The sequence below is a fragment of the Megalobrama amblycephala genome, linkage group LG14 (genome assembly GCF_018812025.1).
Source record: "Megalobrama amblycephala isolate DHTTF-2021 linkage group LG14, ASM1881202v1, whole genome shotgun sequence".
Taxonomy (NCBI): domain Eukaryota; kingdom Metazoa; phylum Chordata; class Actinopteri; order Cypriniformes; family Xenocyprididae; genus Megalobrama; species Megalobrama amblycephala.
Window position 1 is genome coordinate 4,998,221 of NC_063057.1, and position 27,452 is coordinate 5,025,672.

A 27,452-nucleotide genomic window follows, 5' to 3' on the forward strand; every position below is an offset into this window, starting at 1 on the left:
TGACTAGGGCTCACTATACCAACTAAGGATTTTTCTGGTCGACCAGTAGTCATTCATTTAAGCCATTAGTCGACTAATCGCACGTTTATATTAATTTAATTACTTAAATATATTCTGGGGTGGGGGGAAATACTAAACTATAATGAGCCTTTAATATAAATATATATATATATTATATATGCATAATATGTACGCATACATAAAGCTTTCCGCAGCACATCGGCAAAAGTAATGCTTATGCATGTGTCGTAAAAAATAGCAAGGAGACATTTAAATTATAGATTGCATAATCAGAGAGTATTTGTTTTTGATTTGAATTGGTTTGTTCAAAACTAGACATTTCAAGCTTTCTATAGATATATTTCACATGTCGGTGAGAAATAAAAGTATATAACCCTTCACATAACCCTTTACAGTTTTGAATGATCTATTACTCTTATCTGTATGACCAAAAGTGACAGAGTACTGTATTTTAAGTGGTTTCTGCTGTGATCAGGAAAAAATGCAGGTGATCGCTCCAGCGCCTTCATGTCTTGCACTAAGCGTGCTATACTTTAGCTTCCACACTCCGCACTAACACTTGCATATGCGCCTAATAATAGCGCACATTTATCTAGGTTAACATTAGAGCCAGCAGCCATGTAAAGTTGCTGCTACATGTTTCAAATGATAAGCCATATTTGAGGTCGATGGTGATAGGCGAACATTTGGAATTCCTGCCCGATGTACTGTAATTACCACATGGACACGCCGTTAACAATCTGTCCCTCAGGGACTACATGACTTTGCCATTTCCTGTGGCTTTTTTTTTTTTTTTTTCAGCGACTAACCGACTAATACAATTTTGTTCGACTAAGCCTCTTCTCGTCAGCTGACATTTAGTCAACTTTTAGGGGGCTGCCCTTATTTCTAACACCTTGGCAACCACATAGCAATGTGTTACAAATTATTCTGAATACCCTAGCAACTGCATAGCAAAGTTTTTAAAAAACAACAACTCTGAACTGGAACTTTGTACCGCTGTCAACTCCAAAAAACAAAAAAAAAAAAGCACCATACACGTAGTTTAACTTGCTTGCTAAATTCCATGTGTATGGTATATTTGTGGAAGTAAGAGTCCAAAAAGTGGCTAAAAATCTTGTCATCTGTCCCCAAATGTCATTGACATTTGCATATATTAGATTGTGAGAAGATGATGAAATTTCAAAGCTAGAGCAAGAGAGTAAATGATGCCAGAGTTTTAATTTTTGGTGAACGTTTTGGTAAATTGTAAAGTTAAAAAAAAAGAGAGAGAAATACAAACTTTAAAGCATTTTTTGTGGGCATGGGAATCTGTTAATGTTGCATGCAGGATTCAAACTCATGCCGCCCACATCAGTACCACAGTTCAATGTGCCAGATCTTTTACGCTCAGCCTCATCTCCAACAATTTAGTGCATTTCTAATCTAAAGGTGATGATACACGGGGCAAGTTTTTGAGCAATGTTGCCAAGCAATGTTGCTTGGGCACTTTTCCATTGAGAATGGGCAACAAATTTCGATCCAGATAGATCAATTGTACAGACAATTGATAGTATAGATTGTATAGATAAATTTGTGCCCATGCAACATTGCAAAAAGTTGCCCCGTGTATCGTCACCTTAAGAGGTGAGCAGACATGGAAACCTTGGGGCGCTTGTTAAAACTGTACTTGGTTTGAGCATGTGAAGGCTTGAATCTCTCCTGTATCAAGCAGGGAGGTGAGTTTGCGTACTGTGAGTGTTTATATTTGAGAGAAGCTGGTGTTTTGTTCTCTATTCTCTACATCTCGGCTCTTCTCTCACTGTCTCTGTTATTGCTTTTTCACACCCTTCTCCTCTGGGTTTAAAAGATCTCCGTCGCTCGCTTTCTCCCTCTTCTCTCAAATCCATTTCAGCTGAAACTTGCGTGAATACTCTGTGATCCCCTTCTCGCTGTAGGGCTCGAAGTAATACTCTGTCTATCAAAACGAATATCAAAATCACTTCTTATAATGCTTGTAATTGAATTCATACAGATAAAATTTCCACTCTTAACAGCATGAGCTGAGATGGAGATTTGATAACTCAAGCCCCAAGACTACCAGGCTTAGAGTCAGGCCGGGCTCATTTCACAATGATGGGGAAAAAGTATGTGTCTGTACGTGTGTGTTTTGGCAGTAGTTAACAATGAGCTGTATCTTTTACAGACGCAGAACCGCATGAAGTTAATGGCTGATAACTACGAGGATGACCACCTCAAAGCCTCCAATTCTGACCAGACCAATCACAAACCTTCTCCAGATCAGGTGGGCCAATCAGAGTGTTTATTTTTTGAGTGCACCTTAGAGAACCACTTTCTTTCTTTTTCATTTACCACTTTAATGGAGTTTACTTAAGTAAGTGTCACTTTTAGTATTGATCATACTTGGGGTTAGTGATTAAAGCAAATCCAAATATTCAAATTCAGTGCATAACTCGTCCCATGCCATTTGTGCTAAGAATATGAATTATACCTAAAATTTTGTAGCCTGATGAGACATGCAAGTGATTGGACCTACGTTTCACATAACCATAAAACGGGTTAATAAAATCCCTTAATTTAAAAGTAAACTTGTGTATGGTGAGTAAATCAGTGGATTTGTGGAATTGACTGTGATGGATCTCTAATGATTTTTTTCTACATGTGTTATGTATGTTAAATAATGTATTCATTTTTGGTAATTCAAGTGGCTTGCAAAGTCAAAGTCTCTCTCTCTCTCTCTCTCTCTCTCTCTCTCTCTCTCTCTCTCTCTCTCTCTCTCTCTCACTCACTGATATCTGATTTCCCCCTAAAGGCCCTATAGTGATTTATAAAAAGGCAATTATAACCAAACAAAAACAACAGGAAATTACATATTTCATATTCAATAAGGCACAGCATCCTCAGCTCCAATTTGTGTATTATTTCATATTGGGTCACCCAAAAAAAAAAGCTCACGTTTTCTCGTTCACGAATGTGCGCGCACACTCGCACATCCCTGAGTGTTTTTCTTGGAATAGTTCAGGCATACAGGATGATTCTGGAAGATTTAACTGGCTTTGTTCTTTGTTGCTTTTAAACGTTGAATTCCTTCGCCTTAAGCCTCTCTCCTCTGGATGGCTGTCCAACAGGAATTAGTTCATAAGGAGAGAAAGAGGAAAGAATTGACATGATAAAGGATGAATAGAGAGTGAAATTCAAAGAGAAAGGACAGCCTGTTGCATTCTTCAGTCTCAGCTCTCCCAGGAAGCACAAATCCTACTGGTTGTTATGACATGACTAGATGCGCTAAACGCAGTGTGTCATACCTGTCCGTGGACTCCTGGAGTAATCTAGTTCAAGTGCTACATCCTAATTCACATGCTGAAAGAAACCCCTCAATCAACAACACTCCGCCCAGGCCTCAACACATCGCAACACAACCTGGTATTCCCAACCACGTGTGTGTGTGTATGTGTGTGCTGTCGGAGACGACTGGAACACATATACACACTCAATCTCCCACGCACACACAGAAATCTGCTATAAAGCTATCCCAGGGTCTCTCACCCATCACAAACCCTTTTCATTGTCTTTCCCGATTGCCAAGAAAACACTTAGCTCACATTTTCCTGTGATCTTCATTTCTCACTTACATATTTCCAACTCAAATAAGAACACCCTCACACATCAACACCTGAGCCCATTCCAAACCTCCCCGATCGCACTGTTATCACCTAAACATGCCGACTTCAGAGCTGGGACCGACAGGGACCTCAGACAGCACTCATTGCAGGTATTTTCCACAGCCATCCAGGACAGATGGGGTAGAGGCCACGTGTGTTACTCATTTCGAGCTCATACTACTATGGTTTCAGCATAGCCTCCCTTTTTTTGGGGCAAAACCAGGTGCATTTAATGCTCTGTTTCACTTTGGTTCAATGGCTAACTAATCACCCTTAACCCTCTGTTGAGAGATGGAGAAATTAATGGCAAAGCGGTGTCTCAAACGTATAGATGACATTCATTCAGAGTTTTTTCATGGCAAATAGAGTAGACTCAATGCTGATCCTTACTGTTCGTACTTTTGACAAAGGGCATGCATTTTTAGTGCAATAAATGACCTGCTCTCACCCACTAATAACTTCTTTCTTTAATCCCATGCTGCCTTGGATTAAACCTGCACTCATTTTCCACCAATAGGACGATGAGGAGGGCATTTGGGCATAGCCAATCATGTGCCCTCTCCCAGCCATTTTGTTCAGAAGGGTGAGAAATGTATTAATGGGGAATGATGCTCTTCTTCTGTATTTCATCGTGTGTTTAAGTGTGCTTTTTTCTTCACTTTCCAGTTCATCCTTTCATTTATTTCCCTCTCTTATTGTTCTCATGTTTAGTGGGGGTTTTTTCTCTCTTTTTTCATTGTCTGTTTTTTTGTCTGCCTCATTTTGATATGTATATTGATGATATATGTCAAATATGACTTGCTGATATCATACACAGAACAGGCTGTCAGAGTGTAGTGACAGATGTCAAACTTTTTTTCTTTTCTTTTTTCCCCCCATACAGTTTTAAATCAGTCTTTTTCAACTTAAATTTGGTCACAGGTCTGTTCTGATTTGGTCCTGGGCTTTATTTTTACATGTATTATTCCTTGTTTTTTTGATTGATTGATTGATTGATTGATTGATTGATTGATTGATTATTTAATTAATTTTTGAACACATTTTTCTTGGTGTTCAGGACCAAATCAGAACAAACCTGCATGTTGTTTTAACAAAATTTAGATATTTGTCACATCTATTGCATGTTCATTTTACAAATTGTCAGGCCAATGCAGTTAAACATTTAAATGTTCAATTTTTAAAGACATTTTAGCTTTGAATGATAAACAGTTTTGGTCCTATGACGGGTCACCACTTCTAATATAAAATCTGGGTCCTGAAGTAAAACCAGCTAAGAACCACTGCTTTCCATAGTGCTTTTATGAATAAATCAGTTTAGCTTAAGACTTTTAAATTGATTTTGATAAATGTGTTGAGCTGCTATTGAATTGGCGTATCCTTTCCCGCCCTTTGTCGAACATCTATTCAGGATTTCTGTCACGCAGACAGTTGAATTCTTCCCTTCCACTTTTATTATTTTACACACACAGCCAGGGAACAAATCGACCCGTCTGCCTTTTGACTGCTGTGGTCTTTTCCTGTCTTTTCCCTCCAAAAAAACAACAACATTCTCATATTTGCCTCCACACTGACAGTTTTGATGGATGGTTTTGAGGAAACAGATAGAGCGTAGAATACATATGAGCTGCACATGTTCAATCCATAGGACACATGCGCAACCGTTCGCGCTCTCCCATCAGAGCCGTTGCTCTATGCCCATGGTGATGCTAAATGCCATGTGGCATTTTGACTGTAATTAATTTGCAGGTTGCTCCCCGTCGATGCAGCCTGCAGATAACACATGTCCATTGCATGAACAGTCGCATGCGTTAAAGCGCATATACTGCGAGTGCAATTAGGCGTAGCAGAGCGCTGGAGAACAGAGTGGAATTGTGTGAGCTGTGAGCCGAGTGTCTCAGCAGTGTGAAGGGAGGTTTTTAATCCGAACAGCTGCCCACATACACTGTGTCCTATTTCAGGCAACTAATGGGCCCCTTTCGCTAATGTTTTTGCTTCGTTCGCAGTTCTTATTATATGAACCCCTAAGCTGTTCGGCCCAGAACATTTTGAGAAAGAATTCCGATCGTCCACTATACCCACTGTGCCAAACCGTATATGTAACCGTAACATTAAAGTCACTCTTTGTGTATCATATGACCATGTAAAACTTGTAATGGCATTTAGCAGGGCAGATCAAGACCCTCAAGCCCCTGAATGTATTAAGGCTCACATAAAGGGCAGCCGTGTTCTCCGAACCGTGTTCTCGGGGCAAGGTAGGGGGAACTGCAGTCGTACGTACAAGCGCATGATTAGAGGGTAATAATCTCAACATGACTCTGATCTCCTTCATGTTGAAATGTGGGTGGTCGAGGCCTATTTAATTGCTCGCCATTTGGCACGATAACCCACCGCAACCCTGAAATCGCTGTCGGCTATGATGAAATGCAGTCTGTTTTAATCTGACTGTGTGGTGCATCGCTAGGTGTATTTACAGATGCTCTCTGGCCCTTGACTCTGTTTTGTGTTGTTGTTCTTTAGGGGTTTGCATTTTCTCCTGCGGCCGGCTGCTTTTTTCATTGATAATTGATGCATGTCTGCTTTTGTTGTCCTCTTCCATCATTCCAGTGTCATTGTGTGAAGATGCGTGTGGTTTTTCCAGAGCTCTGTAGTTCTGGAAATTAACCCCTCGAGAGTGAGGGAGCTTGAAACTTTCAGAACTCTTCCTGTTACGTGCTAACAGAATATTTGTAAGCTCTGCCTTCAGGTAAATGTCAAGATGGTCTGAGCTTCAAATGTCAGAAGGACTGACAGTGCATCAAACCCTTTGGAGTAACTCGCCGTCTTATCTGTTTGTTCTCTTGTCCGTTTGAATTGCTTTTGAAAAAGTTTGTTTCTCAGTTTTAGCCTAGACATCTGCAGGAATTGGGGAAAGTGTGATATCCAGCACAAACTTGACTGTATCGTTTCATTTTCTGTGCAACTGGAAGGCCCAGACCCTGATGGGAGACGTCCTTGTTAGCAAGAAAGTTGTTTCCATCCTTCCAAAACAGGCCAATCCACCACTTTTTTCCCCGGGGTACATCTGCCTCCCTAATTTTCACATCTCTCCCTCTTTCTTTTGTCACAAAGGTCGTTTTCAAAGTGACTCACGTATGATATGATGCCAGAGCGGGTGTTAGCATGCGGAGCAGAAAAGTAATGAAGACTCCATTGTTGTGTCACCTCTATTTGACGACCTTAGACATTACTAACCGTTTGGACGGTGCAATTCCATGGAAAACTGTGAAACAGAGTTTGGCAATCACTCACATATTCCAGGGGTCAGTGGGTACCCGTCTCGCTGGAGCAACTAAGGTGTAACCTCTTCTGAACCCGTCCCATGAGCGCAACCACCCACCATTTGCCCACATTATTAAAATGGTCCCGCCCCTCAGTGAGAGAACAGAGACCTCGTTGCTGACTTGGATTTTTTTTTCTTTCAGCTCAAAAATGGCTCAGTGGTCAGAGGAGGAAAATTTCAACAGCTCTGTTTTAGTCATTAATATGAACCCAAAATGCATGTTTGCTTTCTTATTTGCCTTTTGTACTTGCATTGTTTATTCCAGCTTGACTTCTTTCTTTCTGTCAGTTCCAACTGACTCCAGTCCAAATATTTATAATTAGATTAAAATGGGAAACATGTGGCAGCGAAGGAAGTTGCAGGGGGTCGTTGTTGAAACCTTCCCACCTCCATATGATTTCAATATAAAACTGGCCTCTGGCTCCATACGCCTGGTGCAGACAGGAGGGTAGACAGTGGTGGGGCCCTCACTCAGTCTGGGGGACTTCGCTTGGCAGAGCTCAAACTTGGGGTTTCTGTGGAGCCCCTGAACCATTCTGCCCTACTTCCTGTACCATGAAACTGAGATCCACATCCCTGGAACAGAAGAGAATCACTGTACCCCAAATGGCTCAATCAGTCACTCTCCGAGTGGAATCGCTTCTCCGTTTGTCAGAGTAAGAGCATGCCATAGGAAATGAGGAAATGGGGTGTCATTGGAAACATACCCTAGCTCCTTACAAGAGGTCAGAGGTCATTTGACGGATGGTCGTTGCTCACAGAGTCTCTGGAGAGGCCAGTAGAGTGAAATGACTCTTAGCCAATCAAGCGTGCGACAGATTTCAACCAGTTGGTCCCAGCAGCATGTATGCAGCAGGTTTTATCTGACCCCGTAATCGGAGCCTCCCGCTCAGCTTGATGAGAGACCGATGACTGCCATTGAAGCCGAGATGAATGGTTGTAGTTCTGAAGCGGCTACATTTGAATCGGCCAATCAGATGATAGTTCAGATGGCAGCATCTAAGCATAGAGATGATGTCATGAAGGATGAGCTCACCTATAAGAGCCTCATATAGGAGTGTGTTGAATCTCTCCTCTGTCAAGGCTTTTGGCTGAACGTTCTCCGCTGGATCCTGAGAGAGATTCTGCTTAGCATCAAGCGGATAGGCGATGACTTCCCCCGCCACCTCTGTTTTTCACGGAGTATGTCAATATATGTATTTTCCTGAGAGGAATTCTGAGCTGGCTAGGTTGGAGATGGTACATGTTTGGGGAGGTTAAGTTCACTAGTCATGTCAGAAGTTATCTCAACATGTTCCGTTTCTCACGATTTCCAGCCCAGCTATAAATAGTCCTGCAATTCGAATCCTGTCTGCCTTGTGGCGCAACTTTTGCTCAGTTTTGAAGATATGAAGGTGCCACTTTTGATGTACTCTCTCACCCTCTTGCCCTTATTCTTAATGTTCCCTCTCTTCTCCCTCTCTCTCTCTTTCAGGCATAACGTTGCTTTTTTTGGGCAGTTTTGTTTGCCCAGTCTTGCTTCACTGCTTGACTGTCCTGCTTTTTAAGGCCTCAGCAAACCACACGTCTTGGCCTGGTCTCCCAGGATGCATCACTCAAGAAAAATACATTTTAATGGCGCATCCATGTTTCTGGTTTCCCTCTTGGAACTAGGCAACCCAAGGACGTACTGGCCTGCTGGGTTCTGCTTGCCTGGTCTGTGTCAGAGGGTAAACTAGGAAAATAGTCTAAAGATGTCAATTGAACCACAGCATTTCTAGTGAATGCTGAATGATAAAAAAAAAATCTTTTGTTTTCGTCCCACCATTACATTAGTTCTCCCCTCAAAGTCTTGAAGTTGATTTTAGGCTGTCATTAATTGGTGAGTGCTGGCGATGATAAAAGTATGGATTTCTGTTGTTGACCTCAGAATTACCAAATGACTGTGAACAATCCTATCAAAACAAATAATCGCACGACTCCTCCCTCCTCAAACCCGCTGAACCCAGCACGGCCACAATTTCTGCGCAAGCTGCTGAAATAGTAAAGTTCGAGGCTCATTGTGGTGGGGATTATGTGGTCGGAACGTTTTGGCCCCCTGGTCCAGGGCGCCATTTCTGGATGTGTTAACGGGCGGACGTGGGAGCCCTACCCTGGGCGTCGCGCCCATCGGCTTCCCTCTCCAGGTTAGGAGGGGAAAGTGCTTGTAATATTACTTAGTAATGGTCCATGACTGTGAGCCGTGGAAAATCCTCAAGACTTTAGAGTGTCTTCTAACTGATAAAGCAATTGTCGGAGCATTTCTCACTCCAATGAAAGACTGAAAGGAATGGCTATTGTGGGGAGATTGTTAATCATGCTCATCTGGAAAAACAATGCATCTGGAACTGGTGCTGCATTTGTTATGCGATATTTCCCTTGAATTTATCACTGGAAACGTGTTGATGTGTTCACTTCCAGATTGTTCTTTTTACTAGGGTTTCTTAGACATGTTGCGTCCTAATCTCCGCCCGCTAAATGTTAGCTTCATACTGCTAATAAACTCTCTGCGGCATGTCAATAGGCCTTAATGCTTTCCAGAGCTGTGGATGGGGGGCCTGGAGCAGGTTGAGCCCTCTGGCCCCCCTGCGGACGCTGCTGGTCTGATTTAAGGCTGATAGGAAAGAGCTGGCTCAGATTCTGCACCCTGCCTAAGCTGTCCAACAACCACCTTAAATCTCTCAGTTCATTTAGCACTTAACCAGCCGTGGACGGAATGAGCGCTGGAGACCGGACGCGTGGAAACTGCATCGTTGCTCTCTCTCCTTGTATTTCTTCCTTCTCTTGCTGCTGCTTCTTCTTTGTCTCTTCTCCCACCTAACCCTTGGTTCAGTCTGTTTCCGTTTACCTAGCTCTCCAATTAAGCCTAAAATAGAGGGCCTAAAACTGCCTCTATTATCAGTCAATAAAAAGGGAAGCCTGCCATGTGTGATTCACACTTAAAAGTGGTGTTACAGGTGAACATAAGACGCATATGTTTAGCGATATCTTACCAAACCAGGACACAAAGTACACATGTGAATCACACAAAAAAAGTGTAGAGATGGTTTTGATGCATCACACAGATTTTCTATCTTTTTTTTTTTAGTGTTTTATATTTAAAGTAGAAAATAAGGTTCTGTTTGTACCGCCTGGGCCTATGTGAAAGTGTGTCATTTTCTCTTTTGAACCACTGAGCTGTTGACACACTTCCTCCACACTTAAATCATTCTTGTCTCTGAGGACCTGGAGTGATAGCAGAGGATTGTGTATTTCATACATTTCAGTCTGTTAGAGCCATCTCTACCAACTCTGCACCCTTGAACCCAACAAGAACTCCATTCTCAGACTCTCGATTTCCTCTGCCTTCTGCCTTTACATGCATAGCGGCGTAAGTCTTCTGGTGCTGAGTGCTACACGGGGGAAACCCTTTGACCTCAGGATGTGGTTCTCCTTAGATCTCTCCATCCACAGCTGTTCACAAAACTCTTTTTGGTCTCTTGTGGAGCACTGACAGTAAGACGAGTGAGCTATCTTAAAAGTTAGGACTGTTTTTGAACGTGAGGCCATGGTGATCTCCCTTCAACAAAACTGGGCTGTTTGTGAACATGAAGCCAAGCCATTCAACAAAACTGCTCCAAGTCAATTATATACCTGGAGAAAGTTATCTGTTAGCGTTCCCGTTTGTCATAATGGCAGTTGCTTGGCTATCCAGGCAAAGCACAGAGAAGTTGGTCGAACAACAAAAATAGCACAAATAGCAGAAAGCTTTTTAAGACCTCAGATGAAGGATGCCATTAAAGAAACAGACTCAAGTCAAAGGTCTTCCTTGCATCATAAGGTTAAACTTAAAAGTGACACGTTTATAGTGATGATTTAAATCTTCCGTTCATGATTTTCTGAGCTCCCTCTTGTTCTGTTCAGATCTGGCTTTAAGTCATTAACTCGTCTGGCTTGCCCTCACAGTGGGGTAGATGTTCTGGAGCTTTGCTACATGTTCACCCCTTCCTCTGCTTTCTCTTCTACACACCCAGTTAATGATGCCCCTCAACCTCAGTTTGAAGAGGTCAGGACCTTCTTTCACCCCAACACCCCTCACCTTCAGGGTGACGACCCCCATGGCCACTCCTCCCACCTCCTGGAGTGAAACTACAACCCACACGACAGCTTTACTTCCCTTTTCCAGAGGCTAATTTCTTCTTGGCAGTTTCAAGTTTTTTGCTCATTACGACTGTGGATATACACACACGCACAAACACACAATGAATGGAATGCCGTCCCTAGACTGCAGCCTTCATGGTCTGTTTAAATGGCGCTATGACGGTGACACTGGGAGTTACTTGGTGTAAAAATTCCCTCCGTCTTTCTCCAGAGTCAACAGTAACCTGCCCTGGCTTTTTGTCCTCCTTTCCCCCACCCTGTGCTATTAAAGACCTGCTTATTCTATTAGGCATTGACTGAGTGAGAGCTTTGGCATGTAAGTCAACAGTCATAAACCCCCCCACCGGTATAAATCTAATGGCATTTATATAAAAACCTGCGTAAATAGGTGACGAGGCACTAAGTTCATAAAAAGCTACAGCAACAGAGCCCTGACATGCATAAATCTTGCATCTCTTAAAACATGAGTGCTGTTGTAATTTTGTACCATGCGAGAGAGGAAAAAGTCATTGTAGGACATTTTTGGTAATCAACTTCAACCTAAGAAATATATAAATGTATGCATGTGTGTGTGTTTGTGTTACGTAATTTTTGATCTAATTTAATTGTTTTTACTTCATATTTTACTTGTAAACTAGTATTACTAGTGCATTAAATACTAATAATCTGTTGACAGAACAAATACGCATATTGTAAAACATTGTAAAACTGACAGAAAAGGACATTTTACTATGTCTTGAGGTGGACTTAGAAGTTTGTATATATGTATGTGTGTGTGTGTGTGTGTGTCTGATGGAGGCCAACCAAAGATTATTCTGTAATGCTTGAGCAAAAGATTGAATTATAAGACTGTGGCATGTGTGTGTGTGTGTGTGTGCGTACACTGGGGTCTACCGGGATATATTGAGAGTTGTGGATGGAGCTAGTGCGGTCAGTCGCTTATGAAATGACAGTATGGAAAGACAGACCAACTCACCTGCTCTTAATCTGCCATCCAGATCTGCTCTCCACGCTCGGATTACATATGTTTCTGTCTGTGTTCTTTGGGTAGGTATGCGTGCGTGTCTTCGCCCCCTTACCCTTCATTTGACAGTCATTATTCTCTCATGTCAGTATTTTTTTGCATGCTGTGGAGGTGATTTGTCTCTTTCTTGAAAAGCACTTTACGACGGCAGGCCCACCGGCCTTGTCAGTGTCTCGCAGGTTTGAAGCTTTGCAGTCCCTCCTTATCTTTATCCCCTTAACACTCATGGACGCGTAGCGCAGTGAGACTGAAAGAGGATAGCCCAATAAAACTCTCAGCCACGGGAAAGGATGTGCGCCAGCGCCCGGCTACTGTGAGAGAGGCCCGTGATCCGCAGATCCTCCCCCACCCGGAACGAGCTGTTCCGAGCTGGGCTTCGAGGCCGCGTCAGGGGCTTCCTGTGCCGCCGGGCCTCCGGAGTCTTTGAGGAAGGAGCCAGTGGCTCGTCTCTGATGGACCGCCTGACTGACAGCATTGATCCAGTCTCCTGCCTCTCAGTGTGGGTATCAAATGGCGCCCGATGAGCTGATAGGTGATAAATGAGAGAGGGAGAATGTGAAGGAGGGCGGTCATTATTGAGGGGTCTGACTTCTCTTTCCCCCTGGTCTTTTTGAGGAGGGGTTCTCGAGCTCTGAGAGTGCCAGGTAGGATAAGAAATGCAACACACAGCAGCATCTGGTGAAGACAGCTTCTTTTAGAGGAGACATAATGAAAGAGAGCAGATGGACAGATTCCTCAGTGAACCTTTTGCGAAGTCTTTATGTAGGAGCTGGAGTGTGAGGTTCAAGAAGGTGATGTTTGTAGCTGAGGTGATCAGTTTTGCAAACAGCAAGAGAACAAGGGTCTTCGTGGTCAACACCCCCAATCTATTGGTATTTTTGTCCTTAGAGGGTCGGTGGAGGGTCTCAGGAGTCCTGACTTGAGGTTTTTGTATGAGGACACACTGAGCAGTGTTCTTATTAGGAACCTGGGGATGAGCAAAATCAACTACAGTGTATATATAACCGTATATACAGTATATATTCAGAGAGTTGATAACAGATTTGGCTTATGTTCAATAATATGGAAATATAGCAAACAATTTCTCTACATCGACTTCTAAAGCCACTTTTCACAGTGATTTCATCCTCCACAATAATGTAATGGCTTTGAATGATCCTAATTGGGGGCTTTCCAGGAAATATTAATAAATGTGATTAAAATCCATTTGATTAATTAATCAACATATGTGATATCGAAGAGCTGTTAACCCTCTGGGGTCTGAGGATTTTTGGGGCCCTGAGAAGTTTTGACATGCCCTGACATTTGTGCTTTTTTCAGTTGTTCATAAACATATTAATGACAAAAGTGTCATTACACTGTATTCAGCATAAACTAGGCTACAATAATATGTGAGGAACATGTATGTACATGTTTGTTTTTTTGAAGGAATAACGTTTATGCATGGTTATTGAAAAAACAAAAAAGGCCAAAAAATATATATTAAATATGTGTTCACAAGATTTCTAGTTTTTGCTTCAAAATTATGTAAAAATTATCCTGCCTACTCAAAGCGTCTGAACATTCCTACCTCTATGGCATTTCATATAGGCTACTGTATTTGTTATATTATTTAGCCTAAATGTTAATGTGCAGTTGACAAACTATACATCAAGATCTAAGACTCAAGCTTCACACTTTGACCTCTGTTTTACTCTTAAAATCTTATATTGACCGTAATTTCTTAATATGCTTAAAAGCCTGCACATTTGGAGAAATATTGATGGATTCTCATATGTTTGTCAATTTTCTATACAGAGGAGTAATATTTATTCTATATTTATTGTCATCACTGTGAGCGCTGGATACTGTGTTTTCAATTCATACTCTCAGCTGGAGGGCGCTCTGTGCACCTTTAGTCCACAAATATCTTAGTAAAAGAACAGAGGCATATCATGTGACATTCCAGGAACTAACAGAGGCTTCCAGAGATCGCTAGCCATGGCTATAACATGCAGATAGACACTTTTGAAGATAATAAATACACGATTGCGACGATGTATACATGTATTGCCTCAGAATTTGCGTCTGAATAGCGCTGGCTCCGTGGGCGTGGCCGCATTAGCGGATAATGAGCTGAATCACGGGTGTCTGACATGGCTTTCTTTTCATACAGATTACATAAACAGAGAATTTTTGTTTTCGATTTGACTTACACGATTTAAAACCTGACATTTCAATGTTTCTTTAGACATAAGTCAAATGTTTTTGAAATTAGTATTCACTAAGTTACAGTTCATTTTCTGAGAACTATCAGATCGGACTTTGTTCAGAGGGAGACGACAGATCACGCATCATGTTAGTTTTCTTTATTTTACAAAAGCACAACATTTTGTTTTTACTCTGAGTGTACACAAATAAAAGAAGATATTCCACAGATTAAAATGGTGTATAACTCTTAATTGTATGTGCAACATTGATGGAGTATTTTGAGTCTCTTTCACACTGGTAAGAAAAAAAAACGAGGTGGTATCGCCGGCGATACCTCTGACTTGAGGGAGTTAAAAAGACCATTTTTCCAAGACGTCATGCAAGGCATGATGGGTAAACAGGGACCCACTTCCATCCATCGTGTGTGTCCAATGCAAGACGAGACAAATGGCGCTTTGAGTGGAAAATTCCCCTGTTGTAAATCTGTCACCTGGGCATGATATTTGTTTCTGTTATTGTTGCATTATTTATGATCTCAGTCTACCACAGGACTTCTTTAAAAAAAAAAATGAAATAGCAACACGACGCAAGCCAAACAGTTATGACAACACCCAGTTGACAGAAAACATCACCAGCTACGACAAGACGGAAGATAGTGCTATGCTATCTAGCATTGGGCTAACTGTGACCATCCACGAACCTACCATACACATTTCTTGACTATACTACTAACATGATCACAAATGATGAAGCGGGACACTCGGGTGAGGTTTTCAGGACTGTTCATCAGCATTCTGTCACCAGAGAGGTGTTGACTTAGTCATTAAAACCAGAGGGTGACGGATAGCGCCATGTTAGGGCATTTGTCTAAGGCTCAGAACTGGAGTCCATTCATCCTTTCTCTTAGCAGATGGGAAGGAAGAGAGGGGAATAAATGTCAAATCCCATCATTGGTTGGGCATTTTTAAAGCTTATTAGCGCACAGCATGCTTTCAGTCAACCATGTACGTAGCAAGTCTCTGTGTAATGGTGTGTGTGGCACCATCGCTAAGGCCGGGTTTATTTTAACTCAGCTGTTTTTCCGAGCATATCCACCCGGCCTTTCTGTCACAGTGGTTTGGAGGGCTTCTATCAAACCGCCTTTTTAAGGCCTCGTCCCTCTTTCTGTGGCTGCCAGTCAATCCGGAGGCCCCATATATCCTCCGGCAGCGGCGCTTGGCTGGGATACAAGACCTGACGGAGATGCGGAAGGAGGTATCGCCCCTTACAGCTGTTTCAGATCCGGCTCTGATACAAAAGTCTCCGCTATTGGTCTGCCGTGCATCACGTAGATAAATGTAGACTTTTTTTGTCACAGCTGATTCAGCAGATGAATTCAACAGATGAATTCCTGCCTTATTATTCATTCACCATGAGGCAGGGGTTTGGATTTTGGCACCCAAATGTGCTTTAGTAGGTTTTGGAGACGGGGCCGCGCTAGACCGTAGACTAACAAGAGCATGATGTAGGTCTCCGTGCGTCTGCTGCTCCGGTTCTATGTAGAGACCCAGTTTGCGCCGTTTAATTGTTTCCAGAATCGGGGAGAACCGTCGGCCCATTTTAGGCATTTCTCCATTCCTTGACTCTCTCTCGTCCTCTCTTTCTCTCTCAACCTTGGTTTCATGGTCTTCCTCCACCTTCCTCCATCTCTTCTTTCACAGTCTTTCACAGTCCACCCAAGAGAGCCTTCATTGCCCCCGGCAAGCCAACGAAAACACAATAACAATCTGCCCTGGAAAGATACAGATGGGGTTAATAAGAATTAATAACGTGTGGGGACACAAATGTTCCTGCGAGTTTAGGCAGCTTCAGACCAAAGCAGACTCTGTCCCTGTCTTTTCTTACATCTCTCTCATCACTCACTTTTTCTTTTTAGCCTCTGTTTCCTCTCTCCACTTCTTTACAATCAGGTAACTGTATTTGCTTTCTGCTATTGAGCGATGAGGAGTGTTCGCAGAGCTCCCTAAGCCCTACTATGTTCTCGGTCCTCTTTGAGAAGGTATTTATATGGGAACATTTCAATAGATCTTCTGCTGTCTTGTGTTGTACTGTAGTATTTCAAAAACATTGCTCACCTCTCCCGTCCCTGAATTTATGAGTCCACCATTGCAGCCCAAAACCAGCTTATGTAACATCTTGATTCATATAAGAGAATGTGACCAGAATGGCCAGCCTTGAATTGAGACCTGTCCTTTCATGTGTCCTTTTCTTTAATTTGGTGTAGATGACAGTTAAGAATATATGTGATACGGGTCTGAGTCTGTTTTCCACTTACAGTATTGATTTGAAGTATTTTGTCATTACTTATAGTATCATTACTTATATTATGTTATAATTATTTATGAATTTAATATCTTTCTTTAAATTGTCTTTATTATTTTTAATAACTCAATATGGAATACTCAATATTGAAATACTCAATATTTTTTAAAATTACATCACTTTTTATTGTATATACCCATTAATTATGGTGAACAAGTCTAGTGAATAGTTGTTTTTCAATTTTACAGTAATGTTCAATGCATTAGCTTTTATGAGCTAAAAATGAACAGTATATTTATTAATCTAGGTTAATATCATTTTTTTAAAAATACATTATGTAATTTGTTCATTAATACATCAACTGATTTTAATTTATAAAGTATAGCATTTAATTTACATAATATATTATATTACACTGGATGTCATTATTAAGTCTATATTATATTATATTATATTATATGAAACATCTTAAACATCTTACTCAAAGCACAGCAGTGATAGTTCATGGATCATACCTTCGCCAAGTTTGAGCCTATAGCCTTTCGATTCCAGTTTAGGCAATGGCATGCAGAAGAAAGCATACGGCTATCGACACTCACTCGCACTCACACACAAACCGCATGTTGCTATTTATCACATTTTTAGACTGATGTGAAAACAAATGTGATGGATCAATCATGCATTGCACTAGAATTCTTTGTTGAAGCCAGTGAGATACACACACAGCACAGAGACGTATGGTTTTTGGATTTGCTCCCACACAAGTGTATATATTATTTTGATGGATATGGAAAAGCCGTGTGAGTGTCTGCTGTGTGTATAGAGATGTTTTGTAAAGAGCGGGCATCTGTCGGCAGCAGTCCAGGTAACTGAGATTGTTTGTCTGTGTTCCTGGAATGGGAATGTTTCTCCTGACACATTTTTATTATACCACTGTTCTCACTGTGATTCATGTGTTTCAGCTGTGGTCTGTCATCCATAATCATCCACAACCTTTCACTGAATATTGCTCTTTTTATTTCCCCATCTTTCCTTTTGAATACAATCATATGTGACAAAGCAAAATTTGAACTCTGTGTTCTGGCTTGCTAAATGTGTTGTTTGCGTGTCATTTTAGCATGCGTCTGCATACCCGCCTTTTTATCTCACTGGCTCGTATCCAAATATCTAATTCTTGAACGCTAGAGGAAAACTGAGATCGAAATGGCTCTTTATCTCTAACCCATTTCCTCATTCCTGTTTTTGGACAGATTATCCCCCCACTCATAGACCTCAATCAGAACCGCAGTAAGCTGAAACTGTACATCGGCCACCTCACGGCCCTCTGCCACGAGAGAGACCCCCACATCCTGCAGGACCTGGCCCCGCCTTCCGCATACCACCGCAGCCAACAGGACGCCTGGGAGGAGGAGCTTCGGAAGATGAGCCCTGAACAGGTAAGACTGGGTGACATCAACATGGGTATACTCTTTTTCTTTGAAATGTATCACTTTTTATTGTATGTATCTATTAATTATGGTGACCGATCTAGTGTTTCTCTATTCACAGATGTGTTTTTCTCATTATGAAAAGGTTTACACTTTGCAATAAAGTTCAATGCATTAACATGAGTTAAAGGCACAATATGTAAGATTTTTGGATTAAAATATCCAAAAACCACTAGAACAGTGTTATGTTTTTTTGACTTGTGTACTTGCATTATCCCAAATGTTTCCAAGAATGTTTAAATCCAGAGAAATAAGCAGTTTTAACCAGGACATTTTAACCATGCGTCGCCTATCAATGACATGTTACCTTCGGTTTCCAGTTTTATTACGCAGAAACCATGAAAACACCAAAGACGTTGTGTTTTATTAGACAGTTGAGCAACTGTTTGGATACATTCATCGACAGACTCATCATGTTATATAGCTTAACACAGTAAGTCTTATTGTTTACGTCTCGTTTTCTTGATTTACTGTGAGTACCATGTTTTACCATGACTGATATCGATCTAGCTTACTGCAGTGTGCATTAAGTGTCTCATAGTAGTCGCCGAGCGAACACATAGTAGCACTATAACAACTTTCAACACTCCAATGTATCTAATATGATAAAACAGCCCTGCTTTACCCCACATACGCTTAACAGGAAGAAACGGAAGCGGTGACTGTGGCATAATAAAAGTTCTGCTGCTCTCGAGACATGTGTCACACTTGTCTCTCAATAGCAAACGCCCCAGCAGCCCACAGCACTCGTCCCTGCTCTGCTTCATACTACAGTAACGTTAATAATCTCATCCATGAACATGATTTCTGCCCGAGTCCCATCCCGATTCTTTTCCACCAGCTGTAGACGTGAAGACAACACATCCCATGATTCTGTGAAATCAAGGCATCATCAAGCTACGCCTGTGTTTTGAATAAGTGACCTCTAGTGGCAAAAATGTACATATTGTGCCTTAAATCTAGGTTTATATACTTTTTTTTTTATTGTTCATTGTTAGTTCATTGACTAATGTACCAAATTGAACCTTATTGTATAGTGTTACCATAACAAATAAAGATGATTGATGTAACCTTTTATACATCTTACCTTTTTTTTCATGACTCCGCGTAGCACATAAAGTTTGTGTATTTATACGAGTATGTGCGCTCAAGGTACCGTAAGGTTTCTCGGGTACTTGGATTTGTCACCCATTGATTATTGGAGCCATCTGGCCTGGCCCACACGGCCCTTAGCTGACGCTAACGTTCACTGTCTATAAATCTCCTATTGGCTTTGAGAATCAGTCCGGCTCTGTGTAAATGCCATTAGTCCTCTTTATAGAGTGGAATGTGTTCCTACAGAAAATAAATAGTCCAATATATTGTGTTTTATTAGCTTCATTTACTGTTACTTTAACAAAAGAAAACCAAAAAGCTACCCAAGGCTCACTTAAAAGACGGGGGAGAGCCAAGAGTGGATGAAAGGGGGGGTGAGAAAGATGTAAAACAAAAAAAAAAGAAGAAGAAGAAGAGCAACTGGAATGGTGCGATAAAGAAAAGGAGTGTCAGCATTTGGAAGGCTAAAGAGAGAAGCGTTTGAGGAGGTAGTGGCTGGATTTAGTCTCTCCATGATGAACGATCCCCTCTCTGTAATAAATGTATGCGTGGATCCATTTTCTCTACTTCACTTTGAACCCGTTGCCATACCTACCTTAACAGTAAATTGTCTGCAAACGGACACTGGGTTTAGTCCCTGCGTCGGTGCGTCCCAGTTCTGCATCCATCCCGATGCTTTTTGTAACATCAGAAAAATAAATTGTCTGGAAGTCTACATATACATTATACTCACTTTAAATCGGCCCCATTCCTCAAGAGGAGAGGAGAGTGATCTGCTGTGATGGTGCCAAGGCTCATACAATGCTCATGTGTTTCACTGCATGGGGAACTATCTGCTTGGCAGGTTTTTGGCTCGCTCCGACATTATTGAAATGCATTTTTTTATGTGGGCTGCCTGATGACAAGCCTTTGGCCCGCGAACAAATAATGTTTAAGATTTTTAGTTTGCTGCAAGTAAACTTTGTTCCAAAAATTGGCACTTTCCAAGGGACTCCCCCCACAACTTGTTTAATATGAAGTAGGCGTCTGTACATTTATTTTCCTTTGAGAGAGACAGCTTTCATCAGACTGTACGGACAGACTGAGAGGTTACACGGCCTTTTCAAACTGAGTGTTGCCACTGGTCAGTCGAGGCTACTGCGCTATGTAAACATCAGGTCTGTTTTGTGGATTTCGAATTGATTTCTTGCCCGTAATGTGCTTAAAAGTGCCCAGAATTTCCAGAATAATGCTAGACCTCCTTGGCCCTGTAATACCTTGAGAAGATACCGGTTAGCATTCCCGTTCACCTCAATAGCGGTCTCAAGGCCTTTACTGCTGGCTATCCTGAAAAGTGGTGTCTAAAGCAGCAGACAGAACCTCTGTTAGCTGAACTCTGTTTTCGCTTGTCTCGCCAAGCTGTTATTCCTTCTGGACCTTCTCTAAGGTCAACGATCCTGTGTTTATGTTGTCCAAACTATCAATGACAGTGTTTAGAAAGCACCGCTGTCATGAGGGGGTGATAAGAACTCCTGGACCTCTGCGCCAGGTTTCTGACTCAAATGGGTTCTCAGACAAATGTGTCCTCTTTGGTGACGCAAAGGAATCGTGTAGGATTGTTCAAGATCGTTCATGTTTGTGCCAGGGTTGCAACACTTGGCAGCCTTGTTTTGGCTCGGCCAACACGGCGATTTCATGTCGGACACATTAAGGCAAAGATAATGAATATTTCAGGCTTCGCCGTTTAGGCTTTACCTCTCAAACGTTTACACATATATCAGGATTTTTCCTCTCCAAATCCAACTGCTCAGAGATATTTAGCGTTTCACATCCATATGGTATCCACATGTACGGGATCCTGCTCATTCTTCAGTTACATGTCCTACATGTAAGACACAATCCGCTTGAAGACACTTTTGGTCTTTCTCTGATGGTGGAATCACTTGCAGATGGTGGATTGGAAGAGATGCCGGCATTCACAAGCCTGTTTGATTGATGTCTTCTTTGACCTCTCTTCTTTTCTTTGCATTGGGAGTGTAGCACATTACATTTGCGTTCTCTCCGCGCTACAGTTCGCCCATTTAGATCCCTTCAGCACGGAAGATGCCAGAACGGGCCCGTTTGGCCATGACAGGCTCAAATTGACGAGAAAAGTCTGGGCTCATTATTGGCTTATTTAGCGTGTTCTGTTCAGTCCATTATTGTTAGTAACGTCCACATGAATTTACTTGTGGTGTCTTTTGATGGCACGTATGTCTCTCTGTAGACCCTTAAGTGGCTCGATTTTGGAGGGTACTCTTTGCTAATCATCATTCTTATAAACCAAGTTATTAGTAACTAATTGAATTGGCCCTTTGTGGCACAGTCGCCATCGAACCCGTAGAGGATTGAGGTCGGTGTCCGCTATGCCCGGTCCTCTACTAATGACAAGCTTCTTGCATTCAAAATGTGCCTTAGTATTTACGAGGGGCCGCACACTGTTTGAGCCCTTGCCCTTTCTTTGAAGCTAAACATTGATCTTTTAATTAACAGTTTTTATGGGCTTCCTTTTTACTGGCCTGGCACTCTAAGCTGGCACAGAGCTGGCTAATGTAGGACTTTGGGGTTTCTACCCTGATTTCCTTTGTCTCTCTTGCAGTTTATAGCATATAAAGAGTTTCCTTTTTGTTTCTTTTCTTTTAAAGGGATAGCTCACTCAAACAAAATCCTCATTTACTCACCCTAATGTTGTTTCCAAACCTTTGTGGAACACAAGAAGAATGTTTATTTATTTTTTTTATTTTTTTCCCCATACAATCAAAGTCAATGGGGTCCAGTGTAGTTTTGGATGGACAAAAACAATCTAGTGTCATTCACTTTTAATGGCGACTGGCGCAGTTACTCAGTCAGGAAAATCGAAGATTGCACAACCAAGTTATACATAAGCCCGCTAGACATCAGAATAGACTAATCAGGATGCGGACAATGCAAACACACTGGAGGATCATAATGCACACTCACACTCGTATATTACTTGCACTCCGCCAGACCGCCCTATTAGGCCTTGCTGCCAGCTTGTCCTTTGTTGTGGTCAATGCTTCTTTTATTACTCGTCCTCCCTGCCTGTTTTTTTTTTTCTCTCTGTTTATGGCGTAATGTTGTTTTATTTGGTTTGAGCTGTTCACAGGATGTTACTGCATCTCTGTTTAAACGGCTGGAATGCAGGAAGGTGATTAAGCCGGTGCTGAAAGAACTACTCAGTCATACAACCCACAGAGCCAACAAAGACAATAGACTCACCAAAAACGCACCCCATTTAGATGAAGAATTGGCGTTTTCAGGAACAAAAACAAAATTATTGTGCATTGTACATCTAATTGGGCCTTTAGAGTTTAGCTGAAGGGTTATTGGGTCGTGAGTAATAAATATGCCCTTACAATATGTACTGTGGTGGAGCTGTGGTACAGATATCATTGGTTACTATATATATATATATATATATATATATATATATATATATATATATATATATATATATATATATATATCATAAACATAAATGAAGCTAAACACCGTGGTAGTAGTATAATGGTACTTTTTTGCTGGTTTCAATACCTAATTATGAACAATTCCTTGAGAAATGCAATCATCTGTGACACTGTCCGCAGCTGTGAGACGCCCCACTCCTGCACTGCAGCTGTGTCTGTGATGAGCAGTCATTGTTTGATGAAAGTTACTGTCAGTTATGTTCTGTGGCCAGTTTCACCTCCTCTCTCATAACGTTTAAGTCTTCTGTTTACTTTAGAGACTGCTGATCTTAGATCAGTATGTAAAGTTTACAGTCTTGGAGGAGAGAAGCGGAGTGCTCGACCGCCCTTGGCCAAAGTCATCTGGCTGTGATCTGGCAGCACAAATCCAGCTGTATAAATAGGGGAGAGTCTTGCATTTTACGGGTCACTCTGAATAAAACATGAACTAGAGAAGATTGATTATTAATGACCTCAGGGCTGGAACAGAAATAATCTGTTAGGCCTTGAGTCCTCCATTCTTTTTCCTCCTCTCTTGTTCTCTGCGCACCTTCATCTGTCTTTCGCTCACTTCTCCTCTCTTGTTTCCTTTCCGATTGGCACTCCGATAGATGTTTATTTTAGCCATCTGTTTTCAGACGTTTCCCTTCGAATAGATCAAGAGTTCAATGAGGATTCATGCAGATTTTGTGATGATTCACAGGCTCACACCTGTCAGAGCTGGCATCAGATCTCTGTGTGGGCTCCAGTGGCGGTACGTGAGGGAGTTTTCCAGGGAGGCTGATATTTAAATCAAACCCGTAATAGATTGTGGTAGGTTTTGATAATCATTTTGTCTTTCTAGACTATGACTAATGTTCCATCCTCTGCTCTTTTATTATAGCAAATTTTTATGTGGCCTGTCATTTAATCATTCTTTTTCATGAGATCCTTCAATAATTTGGACTCACTCAGTATTTTGGCTAAGTTTGATAATCTTTCTTCACCTGTTGCATATGAAGGTAAAACAGAGAACTAATTGGCTGGAAAGGTTGCCTCTGATACAGAGGAAAGACCATTTAATTTCTTCTCTGTTTTGCCTTTTTTGGTCACATTTGGAAACATTACTCTGTGTCCCATTCTGATTGGTCAGTTTACTAATCTGCCCGTTTTTCACTGCACGAATGCCAAAACGAACGCCATTTAAGAACAGAATAGAAAAACAAAAAGGATATCTTTTTACAAGAAATGCATCAGAGCACAAAAAAGACAAAAGATTTAAAAAAACACTAATGTTGGCAGATACCTGGTATAGTAATATATGCATTGTGGTACCATATCAGTTATCAGCCAATATTAGAGATTTTTTTTTTTTTACTTATTGATGTGCCATTTATATTTATCGGTATTGGATATTTAATCACTTTATAAAATGCTCAGTTAATCTTTATATACACTAATAATTTAATAACACTGTTAAATGCAATCTTTAGCAAATCTCAAAATTTTTCATACTGTACACTATAATGTTACACCTAAATTCACTTGTGGCATTTACAGTTGATTTTAGTTTTTAATAATTTGTTTAATTTATTTATTAACTTTTTTTATTTATTAACCCACTGATGTGCCTTGAAACACACAGCATTATTCAATGTGTTGACGTAATTTCCACTGAAACAGGAAGACAGGGTGGAACGTATCAGACAGCTCCTCCTCTTTTTTTTTAAATATCCAATAGCGTTTTGTTTATATCAGTTCAGCCAAAGCTGTTGAGCTTGGTAAAGCCTGAGTTTCCTCCTAATTTCTAACCGTTCCTCCTCCTAATCTCCTTCATATCGCTTTAAAATATAGCATTCTCTGCAGAATTAAAATGGATCCAATACATTTTGTGGTCTATGATCTGCTCTGTGGATATGGTCCGCTCTTTAACCAATGGAAAAGCATATTTACACTTTCTGAATTTTTCCTTATCCCCTATATAGTGAAACATGCCATTCACCTTGTAGAAAATAGTAATTGTGTGAACAAGTGACCGATTTTAGCCGTGCAGCTTCAGCATCTATTTATAATGTTGGGGGCGGGATGCTTTAAATTCCAGAGAGCATTTGATTGGACAGAAAATCTGATGAGAAGCTGAAGTGCAGAAAAACTCCATTTCATGGCGACTTTAATATAGGCCATTTATTGAAAATAATTACTGTCTTATTGTTATCGTCCAGAATTTGAATATCTTATTTTATGTCACTTTAGTTCCTACATTCGTTTGAATACATATTTGAGGAGACTCCGCCTCCCATACCTCCTCTGATGGACCGCCACCGGTGGGCTCTTCGGGAAGGACTGTTGGTTAAAATCAGGTCCTGGATCAGCCCCCTGGTGACTGCAGTGCGTCTGTGCCCGGTGGGGCGGGCTGCAGGCTGACAGGGCCATGAATCCAGGGCTGCATAAATGCAGTGTAATTTAAACGGGCAGGAAATGGGGGTAAACATAGTGGAACAAGCCCACAACCCGCACAGCCACGATTAATGAAAACACATGGAGCCGGCGCATATGTCTGCTGTAAGTGGGCCTTTATATTACGAGAGTTTCTGTCTCTTTTTCGTTTACTCACATCATTGTTCAAGTAAAGCCATGTATCAGTAATGGCAATAGTCATCTATAAGTCACAAGGGTGTGTGGGTGCAGACAGTGTAACGTAATTGAAATGTCTGAACGGCAGTTGTATGAATGAACACTCCTTAAAGCAAACACATCACAGGGACTTGAGGTGAGACACAGAGGCGTCATAGACTGACCACTTATTGATTTTTGATCTGTTGATTGCTAAGGCAGCTTATCACTAGTAGTATTGTTCATACTTAATCTTTGATTTATAACCAATCCCACGCGGTTTGTAATACGGGCTTGTATGAGACATCAATTTGTGTGGCTTTTCCATTACAGTTTTTACCTGGAGGATGATAGTCACAAAAAAATCCCATAGACTTACATTTGAAGGGTCGTGTCTAGAGACCACATAGAAAGGTACTAAAAATCACTCTGAATACTTTAACAGCCCCATAGCAACGCCCTGACAACCACCTACAACATAATGATGGCTAGTTTTGCGCTTTTAGACTCTATCTGCTGTTTAGACTCTAATCTGAACTGAAGTCTTGAGCACGTCCTGTTGCTTTGGTTTCTTTTGTCTTGCGTTTTCTAAATCCCACTCTCATACACTGTTTTTGTAATACATCGTTTCAACGAGTGCTAATCCTGAGGGGGTGCTGACCGACTAAACCAACAAAACTTCTCAACCGACCCCTAAACATCCAGAGCGAGGGAAAGCGCGGCCCCGTCTTCAAAGCAATGTGAGATGAGCCCTCTGTGCCCCGCGCTTGTCTGTTCCAGAGCTAGCGTCTCCTTTATTTTCCCACCCAGCGAATATGTATGAAAGCACCTCAGACTCCAGGGCTGGAACAAGGGTACGTCTCGCAACACATTCGACTCGGGGCGAGAGGAAGAATAATATATGAAATAAATACCCCCAAATGATGAAACCATAAGCGCGATTGAGCCTTCTCAGCTGGAAGCCGCCAAGGCAAACAGCGAAATGCTTCAGCAGGTTTATTGTGATTTTCGCGCCCTGACGAATCGGGTTTTTGCGTTCCCGAGCTCGTTGCTGGCTTGGGTTACAGCGACAGAGCCACAACAGCGTAAACTACACCAGCTGATGTGCCATAGAACCGAACGTTTCAGTCGTAGCTATGTTCAGATTTTTCATTTATATGTTTGTATATGTTTATTTGTTCTGCAGTCCTTTGAAAGTAATGAAAACCGGGGCTTCAGTCTAAACACGAAATATTTCTGGGGTTTGTCACTCTATCGGCCAGCTGATGAATCATCCTGCCAAGAAGGGAGCTGTCAGTCTGTGGCGCTGCTTTTCTGATGGCTTTATTTGCGTGTTCACATGCGACAAAACCCACACCATTCATAGTCGTGGCATCTGTTTCAAATGAACTTTGGCTTGGAAAAAGATACCCTGATGTATCTGACTCCTTCCTCTTTTTGCTCGCCAGTAGGCAGCCATATTACGAGTCTTACAGCTCATTCAGGGCCTATCAGATTAATAAAAGCCGTTAAGAATCGAGAAGGGTTTTATGAAACTTTGTGTTTGAAAGTGGCTTATTTTCCACAAATATTTAATACCCTATTGGGCTCTTTTAAAGGCTGAGTGCTTCCATGCTAACCATTGAGATGGTTTGTTTAGGGTGGGGCCTGTTCCATTAAGATCCGTTGCCATAGAAAAACGATTGGCACATTGACGTTGTTGTTTTTTGTCTCCTACAGCGGTGGAATGTCACATAGCTCGGTCTCCTGTGTGTTAGCAAACGAGGATTCACAACAGTCTAGCCATGATCGTTAGGAGCAGCTAGGAAAGTTTCGGAGCCTGTGGAGGAATGTGGTTGTAATTTATCCCTATGCATCCTGAAGGCCCTGCGGCAGTTTGGGCTGAGTCATTGGAGGGGAAAAAAAACAAAAACGAAAATTATCTAAGCAGCGCAAAAAATCAAAACTGGGGCTTTCATCAACTTGTGGTGGGTGTTAACACTGAAGTTATTTCAATCTGGGTTTTGATCGTGATTGCGTCCCTGACTTGACCACATACTTCGTAATACGTGCCCCCCTCCGCTGAAGTCCTTCAGCCTCATTCAATGTTGCGGGCAGGGGTGCGACTCGTGTGTCCGC

The 27,452-nt window shown here is 41.6% G+C and overlaps 1 protein-coding gene across 11 annotated transcripts in view; it reads left to right on the top strand.

Moving 5' to 3' along the window:
* Positions 1 to 27,452, top strand: part of erc1b (ELKS/RAB6-interacting/CAST family member 1b) — a 236,800-nt gene that overhangs the window by 196,698 nt on the left and 12,650 nt on the right. For 9 of the 11 annotated variants that reach the window (XM_048155759.1, XM_048155760.1, XM_048155761.1 and 6 more), the window contains 2 exons: positions 2,207 to 2,305; positions 17,926 to 18,111. In XM_048155759.1, the coding sequence (XP_048011716.1) occupies positions 2,207 to 2,305; positions 17,926 to 18,111 (285 nt within the window). Of the gene's footprint in view, positions 1 to 2,206; positions 2,306 to 4,200; positions 4,267 to 17,925; positions 18,112 to 27,452 lie in introns of those variants that run through there. The other 2 variants (XM_048155768.1, XM_048155769.1) reach the window with 1 other exon arrangement.